This window comes from Dendrobates tinctorius, unplaced genomic scaffold, assembly GCF_039654945.1.
Source record: "Dendrobates tinctorius isolate UK_male_01 unplaced genomic scaffold, ASM3965494v1 ptg000035l, whole genome shotgun sequence".
Taxonomy (NCBI): Eukaryota; Metazoa; Chordata; class Amphibia; order Anura; family Dendrobatidae; genus Dendrobates; species Dendrobates tinctorius.
This window is the reverse complement of record NW_027361703.1, coordinates 1,981,053-1,996,397: the sequence shown is the minus strand read 5'-3', so window position 1 is coordinate 1,996,397 and position 15,345 is coordinate 1,981,053. Positions and strand designations below refer to the sequence as shown.

General features: G+C 46.1%; 1 protein-coding gene across 1 annotated transcript in view; it reads right to left on the bottom strand.

The window, feature by feature from the left end:
* LOC141087606 (uncharacterized) overlaps nucleotides 1–15,345 on the bottom strand; it is a 57,064-nt gene that overhangs the window by 8,854 nt on the left and 32,865 nt on the right. Inside the window, exons 3-4 of the mRNA XM_073573208.1 lie at nucleotides 5,928–6,031; nucleotides 2,177–2,739 (exon numbers count right to left, since the gene is read on the bottom strand). Of these exons, the coding sequence (XP_073429309.1) occupies nucleotides 2,177–2,739; nucleotides 5,928–6,031 (667 nt within the window). The remainder of the gene's footprint in view (nucleotides 1–2,176; nucleotides 2,740–5,927; nucleotides 6,032–15,345) is intronic.

Sequence of the window (15,345 nt, the reverse complement as noted above, 5' to 3'; positions counted from 1 at the left end):
TCGCAACGGGGAGGAGAAATTAAAAAATAAAAACTGTTTTATTCACCTCTGCAGGCACGATTCTATGATGTGGTCAGTTTACCATGCTCAAACTGGTGAAAGGTACTATTTACATTTTTTTTAAATGGCAATGGTATTTTTTTACCATATCAAAGTCTTTATTAAAAATAAAAATTGGAAATCTTACAATTTTCACACTTAACACTATGGCTTTTTATACAAACTTCCTGTTATTTCAAGAATGAATATGCTCTGACCTTATCTTTTATACTGAGGCATCTAATGAGCATGAGCAAAGGCTGCTGTGAAGGGAGGAAAAGCAGGATCAGTGGTGACATTACCTATTGTGATTGGTGAATGCTGGATTACCAGCTGTGAATAGAAGAGTTACCTTCCATTGTAATCTGGTCTCTGATAAGGACGATTTTTAGAAAATAGATGTTCATGTAACACAAAAACATGATTTAAACAATAGGTAATTTTATGAAGAAACATTTACTTTAACATTACCAGTGTCTATCTGTAGGGATGTGGACTGTCTTACCCTGTTTCTCCCCCTGAAGACAACTAATTTGCTGTGAAAATACAGATATATGTAATAGTGTTGTTATGTATTATGCTAATGTACAGCATGCGAGTCTTTTAAAGCGTTGATGAATAATGGTAGCCCTCCCCCGAAAAGAAATATAGGAGGGGGTCTTTTGGGAACACAGACCCAAATTAAATAGTTTGCCATGGTGTTTGTGTTTTTAATGCTTTTATGGCTTTCATGCCAAGGACAAAAGGGCATGACAGTAAGCTGTGGAGTCACGAGCAGGTTTATTCCAGTTCTGACCAGTTGCTTTTGGTGCACTTTTTATGGATTTTGACTGGCTGCTTCATTAATAAACGGGAAGGTTTTATGTATAAAAGGTCTGTTTCTTGGCCAGTTATGCCATCTACCTCACAGAAAGAAAAGAAGATGCCACCCTCACTCCCCCAATATTTATTGTTCCTTATTATCGTGATGTTTTTATTTGAGGGAAAATCGCCCAGCTCTCTGGGTGGATTGGATTATTGGAGGTTTATTTTATTGCTATTTTAGCTATTATTTATTGAATTATTATAAAGTCTATTTGGTTACCTTAAACATCATGGCCATTTTCTTCCACTATATTGTGTTCTGTGTTTTTACTTAAGTATTGTATGGGTTTTGTGTTACCATGTGACTAGTATAGTGAAGGATAAGAGTAGGATCAGCTTAGAATAGCATAAGCATAGTTTATATAGTAAGTGGTCTAGCAACAGTATAGGACATAGGATAGGAACAATAGGTTTTGTATATAAGAGAGGAAATAGTTAATGATAGAACTTGTCCAGTGGGTGGGAACTAGTGTTGATAAAAAGGAGGGGCACTTCCTTTTAGTGCCAGAGTTAGGTGTGGTTAGAGACGTGCAGTGTTCCGGTGCAGTGGGCTGCTAGGGGCAGCATGTGTCACTTATTCCAGGAAGTGTAAGGTCTTACTGAGATCTCCAGTGGTCGCTCCTGTCATGTCTGGAGCTCAAGGTCTGGCATGGGGGCTGCCGGACATACCGTGTCTTCTGATGTACAGTGTAAGGTGGACAGGGACCCACATAGACGGAAAGTTATGGCCAGTCCCGGGTGCACTGCTGAAGTGAACAGGAAATCCCTGAGGCTGACAAGTCTGTGCACTTGCGGGTAGTCCAGGACAAATGTGTGGCAGGGCTGAAGAGGTACTGTACTAAGGAAGGAAGAAACATGAAATGATGTGCCCTATCCCACTTATCGTCACCTAATGAACTTGAACTGACTAGTAAACGTTTGCCTGTTGTAAACTTGGCGTCCCCTGAATTGTGTGCTCCTGAGGATGGAAGCTTTGAGGCAGCGGAGGCCTGTGGCCTACAAATGAGTGTGATGCACCCCACACTCTATACCACACTGGCACTGGGACACCGTTTGTCTGTAAAGTGCCGGAGTGCAACTGGACACAGCTTGGTCATGACTACTGCTCTGCAGCACTTTATATATCCTCTGTGGATAATAGCTCACAGCAGCCAAACACTTAATTCTTAGGAACAAGAGGGTTTCTTGCATCAAAGAGTTCCCTCCTCCTGTTGATCCCCCACAAGAGGAAACTGTGGTCTATTGTATTATTATTTACAGCTAATAAACATACATTTGTTTCCTGCTGGCTTAGTATGGCTTAGATCTTCTCCCACTTTATCCTTGGTGCCCTCCATCAGTGTAGTGTTGGCTTTATTTTTTTTACTCTTGATATTGTCTACACCCTCCAGATTGCCAGGCGTTTTGTAGTCATTCTCATCTGCACCGAATTGTGCATTCTTGTCTGCTGCCTTCTTGGAGACCAATGATTGCCTCGGCTTTTTGGGGTAAACTGTTCCTTCAATAAGCTCTTGCCAACTGTAGTTTAGCACATTCACCACACCTTGTGGGAAGAAAATCTCATACTGCGAGAAAAAATGTAAAAGCTTCCCAAGCTCATAAAGCAAAGTAGGAGCAACATATTTGCAGTCCTCAAATGGGTTCATGAATGGATCCTCATCATAGATGCCCTGATTTAGCTTCTGGTTATTGACTTCTCCACCATTTTTCACAAAGTTAGGGGCACCAATATCTGGCAGCACTGCAAACTTTTCTTTATGCAGCTTGTCCTCTTTTGGAGATGCATCTGTCTTCTTTTCAGCTTGAGAAGAAACCCCTTTTTTATTTTTGTTCAGGCTGGTGTAAAAAAAAAAAAAAAAGAATAAAAAAAGAATATGTAAGACTAGTTTCACACTAGCGCATTTTAAAGGCAGCACACGGCGCTGCCAAGCCCCGCCCCATGCCAGCCCCGTCCGGTCATTTCCTCCTACTATCGCACACGGCTGCATGCTATCTGCGCACCCTATCTTTAGCATAGGGTGCGCAGACCGTGCGCTGGGCGTGCGCTAGTAGGATTTTTGCGTGCGCTGCACACTTTTGAATGTGCGCCGAGCGCACCAAAATGCAACATGGTGCGTTCAGCGCACACCGGCGCACCTTCAAAAGTCCCCAGGTGCAGTTTGTTATAAAAAAACAAACTGCTTTACTCATCGCCCCCAGGACTAGCGCTGAGTACCTGCCGCTATCTGTGTTATTGGCTGCAGTACTAATGTAAAGGGCCTGTCACACTAAGCGATAGCGCTAGCAATATCGCTATAACGTCACTGGTTTTTGTGACGTTATAGCGATATTGCTAGCGATATCGCTATGTCTGATACTTACCTCCGACAGCTCCCCCGCTGGTTATCGCTGATCGCGCGAGAACGTCCTGGACCGTTCTCGTCGTTCCTGCTGGGGCTTGCTGCTGTGGAGATGAGCGACACATGGACGCAGGTGGGAGGACGTCAGGATCGCCTCGTCTGACATGTAAGTAGCGACCCTCGACCCTTGCTATGTCGCTGGTGAGATCTGCCTGTGTGGCAGCTCACTAGCGACCACTTAGCGATGCACCAGCGATCCTGACCGCATCATATCGCTGGTCGGAATCGCTGGTGCATCGCTAAGTGTGACAGTACCTTAAGAGAGTGTACAATTAAAGATGAGATTCCCCAGATTGCTGACTACCATTTGTGATTAGACACTGCAATCTACAATCTTTCAGTAACACAGCTCTACAATATAAAAGACCGGAGTGACAAGGCAGGAAGGAGTTTGGCGCCAATGAGTGAGACTAGCAGGTCGTGCACTGAGTGGGACGATGCAGCTGAGTCATTAGTAAGAGCTCGGGAGCGTTACATGCCATTGGATGGACCCAGACCCGCAAGCCACACTATGTCCATCAAGACCTGAGGTCTATCCTTGCACCGGTCAAGATCCACGAGCTAGACTACGCCTGTCAAGACCTGAGGAGGTGGACGTCCACTGCAGTGATCGAAAGGCGCGATTGAGTCAGGCCGTTACTTCTGACACTGACGAACAGGGGTCAGTCGGGGTTGGTGCAACAGACGGGGTGGGTACCTGTCACGGGTGTACCAGGTTCGATAGACATTCATTTTGGATCCGGCTGTATAAGGTCATTGCGCTTGGTTTTCCATGCACCTTCTTGATTTTTATCTCTGTATGGAGTGATATCCTTCTCCCTTTAGGATCTAGCAGCGACCTCTACCTTCTGCTGCTTATTGACACACCCTTGCTGGATGTTTAAATACTCTAAGTCCTTTCATCAAGGTGCTGGTGTTAGCTCTATTTTTTGGGACTGCTAGAAGTCGTCTAGTTTCTTCTTGGAGCTTCATGGAGGATTGCTGGTGTGAGCTCTTTTGTGTCATCTCAAGCTAAGTGTAATTCCTTGTTTATCTTCCTGCTTTGTCTTTAGTGGTAGTGGGAGCTGAGTAGCACATACCCCGTCGCCTCCATATCCAGGGCCTATCGCTAGGGGCAGTCAGGAATTAGATTCCTGCTCGGCGATAGATGAGGAAACTATTTAGGGGCGTTAGGGCAGACAGGGTATTGTCAGATCTGTTATGAGCTCATTTTCTCGCTCACCTTTGATATCCGATGAACTCCCTCTGCTGGTGAAGGGAGGTTGTGAAACTGATTTGGATGGGAGAGACCTATCACCTGAACAGGTGGATTGCGATTGGACATCCGGAATCTCTGAGTGGATATAAGGCAGCCGACGCCCTGTAGGGTTGCTGGTGATTTCTCTGCTCTGAGCTTTGGCCTCCAGTTCAGTTCCTGTCTTCTAAAGCTAAGTTTTGCTCTGTTATTGTTCCATGAGATTTTGTCTGATTTGCTTAGTTTTGTGTTCAGCCAGCCCCGGCTGGGGCTTTGCTGAATTTCCATTTTTGTCCCTGATCGGTTAAATCTCTTTTGCTCTGTCTTCAGAATATATCAGAGTGCTGATATAGGGATTTTGAAGTCTAGTGACTTAAGGGCCATTTTTCCTATAAGACGTGTTGGGACATTTTTGGTAGGGTTTTTGCGGATTGCAGCCAGTATCTTTTCTGTCCTTTCCTATCTAGTTAGTGAGGGCCCCATCGTTTGCTCTGCCTGTCTTTCTGTCTGTGTTTTCATCTGTTTTCACCGACAATACATGTTGGGGGCTGTCTATTGCTTTGGGGTCTGCTCTGGGGCAGTTTAGATTTCCCCTTTCTTTCTTTAGGCTTATTTAGTTCTCCGGCTGTGAAAAGGTGTCTAGGACCACCGTAGGCACGCTCCACGGCTAGTGTTAGTTGTTGTGAATAGGATCAGGGGTCTGCAATCCGCTAGCTACCAACCTCTCCGGTTTTCTGGACTTAGCTTGCATTTTTGTTTTTCCTCCTCCGGTGACTCATTCATAACACAGATCTGCCTAGGGGTCTCCATTCCCCCCTTTCCTAGTGTTTGGGCTTCGTCCCCCTCTTTCCGTTGTGGTGCACTTAGCTTCTCCCTCACCCAGCATGACAGTACCTGTCCAGAGTGTGGGAGGAACAGAGAGCATTGATTGACTTTGTCAAAAGGATTTGCAGCCTAGCGGGAATAACCCAAGTCTTATATGAGGGCCTACTCTAAAAAGGGTACCGTTATAGTGGTACCTTTAGGACTGTAATTACCCTGTTTTCCCTGAACTACTCTATTCAAATCACCCCTTTCCTATATTGACACCAAGAGAATAAAAAGTTAAGTTGGTTACTTCCGCATTGTCCTTGTCTGCTTGTTGCATCTCAGTAACCTGCTTATACTGACATCTCGGCAGCATATACCGCAGCTCAGTGACTCTGAGGGGAGTGTTCTGTCTACATGGGCAAAGATGCTATATAATTTCAGAACTGCAGGAAGTGCTGAAGCAGCGGTGGACACTCAGCATTGGACCTAGGTATGGTGCATAGAACAGTGTTTGCCTTTTACAACAAACTGAAACCGAGGGGCTTGGATTTTCTTAAAGCGAACAACCTTTTTAAACTTACCTGTTAATGAAGCTTGCAAGACGAGGATTGATGTTCATGTACTTCATATCTGAGGGCAATTCCTCAGGCACCTTCTTAGTTCTTTTAACTGTTTTTGTTTTCATCTGTTATATAAAGTAATAGATAATGCAACATCATTAAAGGGGTTGGACAAATTTGGGACCTTTTTTATTTACTTAAATGTGTATTTTGGGCTAAAACTAATTTTTTAAACTTGTTTTGATTAAAAATGTTGCACATTTTATTTTTCCAGGATCTTTACATGCTTATTGCTAGCTGCCGAATCAGAATCCACTGCAGAACAAACAAATGGAATTCATGTGGAATACAGATTTTCTACATAATGGAAAGCAGAAGGGCCCTATTTACATTAATTGGAACTGTCTGGCTTCTGTTGTGTCTGTTTTTTAACAGAACATACAGCACAGGAGGGTCATGTGGAATCATGTGGAATTTCAGGTAATTCATTACATGTAACTTTATTTGATGTGTTAGAGTCTTAAAGGGGTTCTCAACCTCAGACTACAAGTCTGCAGTCACTCTATAAGACTGCAGACTTGTGAATCCTCACATCATGCATACTTTGCGCTGTGAGGATTCTTTGGTATCGGCGCTGGGTACTGATGGGCATGTGACTGCATGTATGTAACAACTAGATGAGCCTGGCCTTGCTCAAAGCAAGTGTTCTAAGTGAGGCCGGAAACAGCCTATTGATAATATGTCCGAAAGTATGTAAATGACATGCTAGCAGTCACATGATTACCTGCTCCTGGCACTGACAATGGAGAATCCCCACAGTGTGAAGTGTGAAAGATGTGCAGTTTCACAAGTCTGCATAGATTGACTGCATACGTGTAGTATTCTGACTCTTCCTGCTGGCTGTAAATCCCAAGTGTTCTAGCTATCAGCTTCTTAGATAATTGTGTAACTCGTACTCACACCACCAGGCATCCTCAGATAGTTTAACTCCACCGGCAATGCAACTGTAGAAAGACCAGGAGAAACGATTCTGTTTTCTTCCAAAATCTTGAATTAGTTTACAATGGACAGTAGGTAAAAAGGAGTAATCTGTACAAGGAGTACACATGCATCTTGAGTAATGGCTGCTGTAGGTTAAACTGAAGAAGAAGGGAGGAGCAACCTAATACAGAGCTCAACTACAGGAGGGACATAGGGACAATTTTCACACAGACTAATTCTACCTGGCAACAACAGGGAATTTTGCTGATTGGAGGAAAAACTAAACACAGAGAAATATACATTACAGGTTGTTCCCATTCGTGGGACACAGCATGTAGCCTTAGGCTGGACAACCCTCTAAGAACCATATTGACCAAAAGTGGGCTTGTTTGTTTGTTTGTTTTTTTAAATTATCGAAGACTCCTAGACTTTTCAACAGGGGAAATTACTTAAACAAAATGAGAAACAAGTAAAGAATAAAAGACTGAAAGCAGATAATAATTATGTTCTCAAAGCAACCACCACTAACAGAGAGAAGTGGATTGAGTCTCAGGCCAAGAATGTATCCTGTCATAAAAATAAGATAGGCAATGTACTGCTTTTCTGTGGACAGGATGACTATGTTGAATGTGGAAGGTCGAGGACTTTACTAGCAAACTTAATGGAATATATAGTCGGCACTCTTGGATGTGTGCAGGTGCTCAGTGGCTAAGATAAAACTACGTCACTGCACACCGATTGCAAATGAGTAAATTTGTATTTTACTGACACGTCAACATATGTGAAACCTGGAAAGGGAAATGGCCAATGTTTTGGTTGCCATTTGATGCATGAGGGGTTTAGCTCTTATATTTAAATGTATGAAGATTGCTTTGTAGGAAGGGCTATTCCATATTGTTGCTGGATGTTTGCTCTGTGCTGTCCTCCATTAGTTTTACTTTTATTTGCTGGTTGAAATTAGTGAACAAAGGTGGCTCTTATTAGTACTTTGTCTTTATCGGCACCGTCTTTATATTGAGAAGATAAACAATAGAGGGGATAGAGGATAGCAGGATTGTTCTCTCCCCCTCTATTATTGATTAATAATACAAATAACAAATGTTAGTTCTTTTAACATACTCTACGAAGTGTCCTAGGTGTTTTTTGCACAACAGGGGAGATGAAAAATATTCCGATGCTCTGTTGTACCTGGACAAACTTCCTATTATGTTATACATGGTAAAGAATTTAGATGTCTTTTCTTGACGAGTGATCAGCTGGGGTAGGTCAGTTTTCTGACTGCGGTCAGTTGTTCTGGATGGTTTGACCCAGGTTTCAGTCATTGAATAAGGAAGTTAATTCTGGTGCATATGAGTTTCAATTTCCTCCATGTTGGCTGACTGTAACATTCTCAATATAAGGACTTTATTTAGATGTAACAGGTGGTGACAATACTCTTAAAAAAAACCCCGGCGCTGTGTATCACTGGTGCGAGAAGGCTGCCACCTACCATTCATAAGGGACCATGCTGGACTAAATGGAAAAGGAAGAGTTGCAGGAGGGACAAGTTTGGATGTAACACCTAATCAGGTGCCATTGATGATGGAGTTCCTCAATATAAAGAGTCTGCGCACCAAACTGGAGCAGGTTTTAGAGTCAAATGAGAGCGCGATTCAGACGTGATCAGGAGACAGTGCAGCTAGGGAAACAGGCCTGATTGAGAAGCGTGTGCCAGCAGACTGCTGTCTGGTTACAAATTGGACCCCAGCGGCACCAAATGAGACCCGAAGTCCAGGCTGCGCCAGTCAAGACAAGAATATCCGGTCTGCACCAGTCAAGACGCAGATTTACGACTATGCCAGTCATGACTCAAATCCCAGACCTGCGTCAAGACTCAGAGTTAATATGATGCCAGTTAAGAGCCACAGCCAAGCCCTCTTTCCTTCAGACTTGGAAAACACATGACATTGGTCAAGCACTGAAGATCCATAAGGAGTCTCCGCCTGGAAGAGGACGCTTGTATGGGTGAACATAAGACACGTACGGTACAGGGGTTGTCCTGGGCTGGGGCAGCAGACAGGGTGGGGGTCAGATGAAGTGAAGGAGGCCCATCGTGATTTTGTAGATTTTGTCAGGAGGACCTACTGCCTGTCAGGAAGAACTGGAGGCTCCCGCTAGGGCCATTGTTACGACAGTAGCCCGATCAGAAGTTCCCACAGAAATGAATATTTACCCGTTAGAGAGACATCAGCATAACCCTCAAGAAGTTACTCCCAATGTTTAAAGTGAACTTTAAGACTCATTATATGCTCTGTATTGTATAATTTAACTGTGATACTCCTGTTGCATCTTGTTAACTGTTGGCATAGCTATTGCAATTTCCTGCCATATCTGAGGAAATAAATAGCTCATTGATTGTTTCAGCTTTGTGTTCCTCTGCCTGCTGCACCTGACCACCTTCAATTCATTTGCTGTAGTCGGCAGCATGCAACATTCTATTGCAGAGATGGCAGATCAGTCAGTAATCAAGCCTGTCAGGTGAAATATACCTCTGGGGGCTATGCTCAGCAACCTTCCAAAGTTCATGGGAAGCAATTTATCATTGTAGGATTGGGTAGAGAGACTGAGAAGCATGCTGCGTCTGTACCCATGACACTCGCTATACAGGCAGAGGCCTTTAGACCCTTCATGGAGAGGCCCGATAGACGTTCATGTACCGCCAACTGAGGGACAGTGACACTGTGGATAAAGTGATTAGAATTTTAGAGGACATGTGGGTACAAGGGAAGGGTGAGACTATAGCCCAGTATGTAAATGCTCGGCAGGAAGTGACGGCCCACATCACTAAGAAAGCCCAACATGGATACAGAGGGCTGATGCCACTAGATGGAGTACTGAGCGATCAACTGGTTGCTGGACTGAGGGACCCCTATCTAAGTCAGGCTCTAAAGGAGTGCTTACACCTCAACCCCAATATGAACATATTAGAAGTTGAGCAGAGGTTCGAGTCCTAGAACAAATAAAATAAAAAAAAACGGACAATGTGATTTTCTGGATTTTTTTTTCTCAGTTTGTCTCCCATAGTTGAGGTCTACCTATGATGTAAATTACAGACGCCTCTCATCTTTTTAAGTGGTGGAAATTGCACTATTGCTGACTGACTAAATACTTTTTTTCCCCACTGTACTTCTCCTCTCCCGATCTAACCAGTGGCTACTGGTAGGTTCCGGTGGCTGCCGGGGAATCGCCTGAAGACTGACTTTGTCCTCCCTATGGGTCTATTTCAATTTATCTGATGCCTTGTGGGCTGAAAAATGCACCAAAAATGTTCTAGCGCCTGATGGAAAAATGCTTGAGAGATCTGAATTTTGAAGCAACCCTGATATATTTTGACAACAAGGAATGTACGTGTGGTGCCCCTGAGGGTTCAGTCGCCACAGAGGTACTGCACCTCCTCCTGAGGTGTGCTACCCCACCATTCAGGTAAGGTGGAGACCCCTGACCACGCTCCAACACCTGCATCCCACACAACACAGTAATGTAGCAAAGCACCATTTGGTGGCTCCCTGCTTGGAACACGAAGCATGCTGGGAAATGGGTGGAGTTTAGTTTGCACTAAAGAGCGGGAAGAGGATAGGATAGGGGGAGTTAGTCACAGGAGTCTGACGAGGTCGGACCTGTGTAAGGAGATCCCCTGAGAGGGATGGAGGAGGGAAAGTTTTGCCGCCGACCTCAGTGATCTGGGTCCGCTGGCACAGGAAAGGAACACTGAAAGAAAGCCTGACTCTCCATAAGAAGGAAAGGATTGGTATGGAACGTGAGGAGAGTAAGAGAACAGAGGATTGAGGGTTAGAGGAGAACCCTTCTTAAGTTCTAGGCGCAAGACCGGGGTCCGGTCCCCGAGGTTGTTTGGATACTTATGGTCCCGCAACAGACACCGGAGGAATAGAAGTTTGTCATCACTTTATTCCCACACAAGACTTGGGAGCACAACAGCAACGAGAGAGAGAGTCGGGACTTAGAAGCAGAGAGTCCCCGAAGCAGGCTACAGCTGTCTGCCGTACAAGTAGAGTTCATAGGAACATCGGACAGGAGGAACTCCAGTGTAACTCAGTACTAGAAGTACTTCACTTAAAGGCACTGAGAGGGAGACGTTCAGAAAAGGCACATAAGTTGGAGAAGTGTTGGAAAGGTGTGCTTCATCTTGCCTGGAGGTTGGCTGGGCTCCTGACCCGGAGGACATGGCCCCGATGCGGGCTCTTGATCCACCACAGACTGTGAGTAAAGGTTTGGAACTGCATGCCCTGGTGTCCTCCACTTATTCCTGCGTCAACCTGCCCAGCACTGCTACATCCCTTGCGCCCGACACTACACCATCTAAGTGTCGCTACATCCACTCTGCCCTGGGACTACAGTCCTGCCTGCGGAGGGCTATACCATCACTGCTGCACCACACCATCTGTCCCAGAGGAACTGTCTGCAGCGTCGGCTTAACATCTACATTGCCGAACACCACAGGTGGCGTCACGACTTACACATTCACACTGAACATTTACAATGGGCACCCAGGGCCACGGACCGGGTCACCGCTGCTGAGACACTTCCCTGTGAGATACCGGCCCGGTACCGAGTACCCTACAGCCCTGGGTGTGAGGGCGACCCATACGGATCCCGGAAATATTTTTGAGTTGGAGTCAGTAGGAAGGGGAAAGGGCTTGGATGTGTGGTTTAAAGGGCAGATCAGAGTCAAGGGTTACCCTGAGGTAGCGGGCTTGTGGGACATTGTCTCCGCCTCCTGTCGAAATGAACATGAAGAGGAAGTCCAAGATCAGCTTCAGCCCCGACTTCTGCATCATGTTCAGTTCGCATGAAGGAGGGACAGTGATGCCAGCGCTGATTGAGCGCCAGGCATCACGTGTCATTCCATTGCATCACGGCGGACATCGAGTCCCTATATACTTGCATTGCGCACGGGGATGGCCTGAGGGCGGTTGAATTCTATCTTGGCACAAGTAATCTGGATGGCTCACTTCGATTTTTTTATTTTGGAGTTGCTTAGATTCATTTTGACTAAAAACTTCTTTACTTTCAAGGATCATTTTTATCTTCAGAGGAGGGGCACCGCGATGGGTGCGGCGTGTGCACCTTCGTACGCTAACCTCTTTTTGGGTTTTTGAGAGAGGGAGGTTTTCGGTGACGGCGCATGCGCCGCGTCCTCGGTGCATGCCTGGTACAGGTACATTGATGACCTGTTGATTATTTGGCAGGGCTCAAACGAGAGCTTTTGTAGTTTCATGCATCAATTGAATAATAACAGTTATAATTAGTGTTGAGCATTCCGATACCGCAAGTATCGGGTATCGGCCGATATAACCTGTATCGGAATTCCGATACTTAGTTCCGATACTTTTTTCATATCGAATACCGGAATCGGAAGTTCCCATAATGCTAGGAGCCCGCTCGATTTGATTCAGCCAATGGGGATCCTCAGAAGTGTGGGCATATCCTGTTAGGCATGTAGGCATGTTAACTACTGGCATGGCTGTGATTGGCTGCTGAAATGATGTCATGATGCACTATAAAAAGCGCTGCAGCCGCCATTTCTGGTCACTCTGCTGTGAATTCAGTTAGGGACAGGCTGCTGTTGAAGACTGTGAGGGACAGTTAGAAATAGCGATTCTAAAAACAATATTGTGCTTTATCCAGGCTACATAAACCACCACTGTAGCTTGCTTTTCCCTAGCAGCGCTGTTTTCACAGCTGTCTGCAAGGGCTGTGTGAGTGCAGACCCACGCTGTGTAGTGTGTCCTGCAGGCACGTCTGCTTGTAGGCCGGCCAGCGTGTGTCTCTGCCTCATACACATTTTTCTTTTATTGCTGCTTTTTTTTTCTCCTGTATAGTGTGCTTCCATACGTATCCATATACGTTGGTTGCAAACACTAAAGGAGTGGACAGCGGAGCCTTTCAGCAGCCTTTCAGTGCTATAGCCCATTTCTCTGCACTGTTTTTGGCTGTCTGATAGGTCTCTCTGTGTGTGAGTGCAGCTCACGTTGCAGTGTGTTCTACAGCCACCGCTAGCTGTAGTCCGCTCAGCGTGCGTCACTGCCTCATACATAGTCCTTTTTTTGCAGCAAATTTAGCCAGATTTTTGCTCCTATATTAGTGTGCTTCCAACCGTATCCATTGTCATTGGTTGGTTGCAAACACTATATAGGATTAGATAGAGGAGCCTTTTTGCTGGCTTGTGCCCTTCAGGGCCAGCCAGGCTAGTATCACCCTATTTTTTTGGAGCCTCATCAATTGCATTGTAGGTTAGCTTCCTGCATTGTAATCGCTCCAAAAAGTTTGTGATACTATAGCTTTCAAACTTTGGTCACATCCTTTCCTTTCCCCCCACCTAAAAAAAAAAAAAGGAAACAAAGTTCACCAAACACTCCACTTTACAGTTGTCTAGGCCACATTAGATCATATTAAAGTGTAGTACACACACTCTTAGCCAAATTAGTGTTTCTTATACTGGTTAGCAGGTGTTCAGGAATAAGAACACTAAGCCACCCCTTTTTTACTTTTCTGCCTATCTTTATCAGTCTACCAATTTGAAGAAGGCATGGAGTAAGGCACGTGGTCGTGGCCGTGGAGTTTCAGCAGGGAGAGGACGGGGGGATTCAGCAGGGAGAGGACGTGGGGATTCGGTATCTGCTGCGGCCACCAGTGACCCGGCATCCCCCACTTTTACCAGGCAACAGTCCTTCATGCGCAGCTTTGTAGGACCTCGCCGTACCCCACTGCTGCGTGATGAACAAATTGAAGCCGTTGTCGGATGGATGGCAGCTAACGCATCCACTTCAATGACTTCCGCATCCTCCCAAGGCCAGAGCACTGAAGAGCAACCATCTGTCTCTTCACCACCTGCCAAATTGCCCAGGCAGTCTGAGAGCCCTGGACAGGAGCTATCTCAATCTTTACTTCTGTTCTCAGAATCTGTTGGCTTGGAAAGAGGTGGCCAGCCAAGCAGCATTCTAGAGCGTGAAGAAGAGGGAGTATGCAGTGATGCGCAACTGCTTTGTCCCTCTGAATCTGAAGAGGCGGGTGGGCCAGTGCCTATGGTCAGCACACCTCAGTATGCATCAGATGATGAGACTCAGTTGCCAATTTCTGGTGCGTACGGTGCTGGCGAGACAACCCAGGACCAGCCGGTGCTTGAAGAGGGGAGTGGAGATGATGAGGTCCTTGACCCATCATGGCGTCAGCCACAGGAAGGTGGTGGGAGCAGCTCTGAGGAAGAGATTCCCCGAACGGCCAAAAGAGGAGGGAGAGGGCAGAGGCAGACTTGGTTGCCTGTAGCCTCCACTTTGGCACCCGTGAGGAGCAATCCTCTTCCAAAACACAAAACGGGCGCTCCCAAGACTTGCAGTGCGTGGTATTTTTTTGACACAGTTGCAGATGACATTTGCTTTGTCAAATGCAAGCTGTGTCATCAGAAAGTGAAACGAGGCAAAAATGTGACCAACCTCAATACCACAAATATGTGGAAACATGTGCGTACCAAGCACGAGGTGGAGTTACACAGACACACTGAAGATGTAGGCCAACCTTCAGCAGCACCTACAACCTCTTCAGCTCGTGTTGGGGCCTCTTCCTCCAGCTCACACACAGCTGGTTCGGCTTCCTCACTGGAACGCCATGGAAGAACCACTGCCACTGTTGTCCAGAGACCCAGTGAAATTCCACCCACTGAACCACGTTCGCAGTCATCAGCACCCTCCCAGGCCACTCACCAGCAATCGGTAGCACAGGCATGGGAGAAAAAGCGGCCATACTCGGCAAACCATCCCCGAGCACTGGCTCTGAATGCCGGCATTGCCAAACTACTGGCCCTTGAGATGCTGTCATTCAGGCTGGTGGAGACTGACACATTCCGGAACTTTATGTCATTGGCAGTTCCACAATACAATGTGCCCAGCCGCTTTTATTTCAGCAGGCAAGCTGTCCCTGCCCTGCAAAAGCATGTGGAGGGAAAAATTAAAAATGCGCTACTAAATGCCATCAGTAGCAAGGTCCACCTGACCACCGATGCGTGGACCAGTAGCCATGGACAGGGACGATACCTTTCCCTCACTGCCCATTGGGTCAATGTTGTGGAGCCAGGTACAGATCTGGAGAGTGGCTCTGTACGTATTCTGCCAACTCCAAGGATTGCAGGAATGCAGTCTGTACATATTGAGTCCTCCTCCTACTCTAGTTCCTCGGAATCAGCACTGCGTGAGCCTGTTAGGCCAGATATGAGCACAGGTGTGGCCAAACGTCAACAGGCCGTCCTTAAATTAATTTCTTTGGGGAATCGGAGCCACACAGCACAGGAGCTCTGGAATGCCATCAAGCAGGAGAGCGATGTGTGGTTTGTGCCAGCGAATCTCCAGCCAGGTTTGGTAGTGAGTGACAATGGCCGAAATCTAGTGGCAGCTCTGGGCCTAGGCAA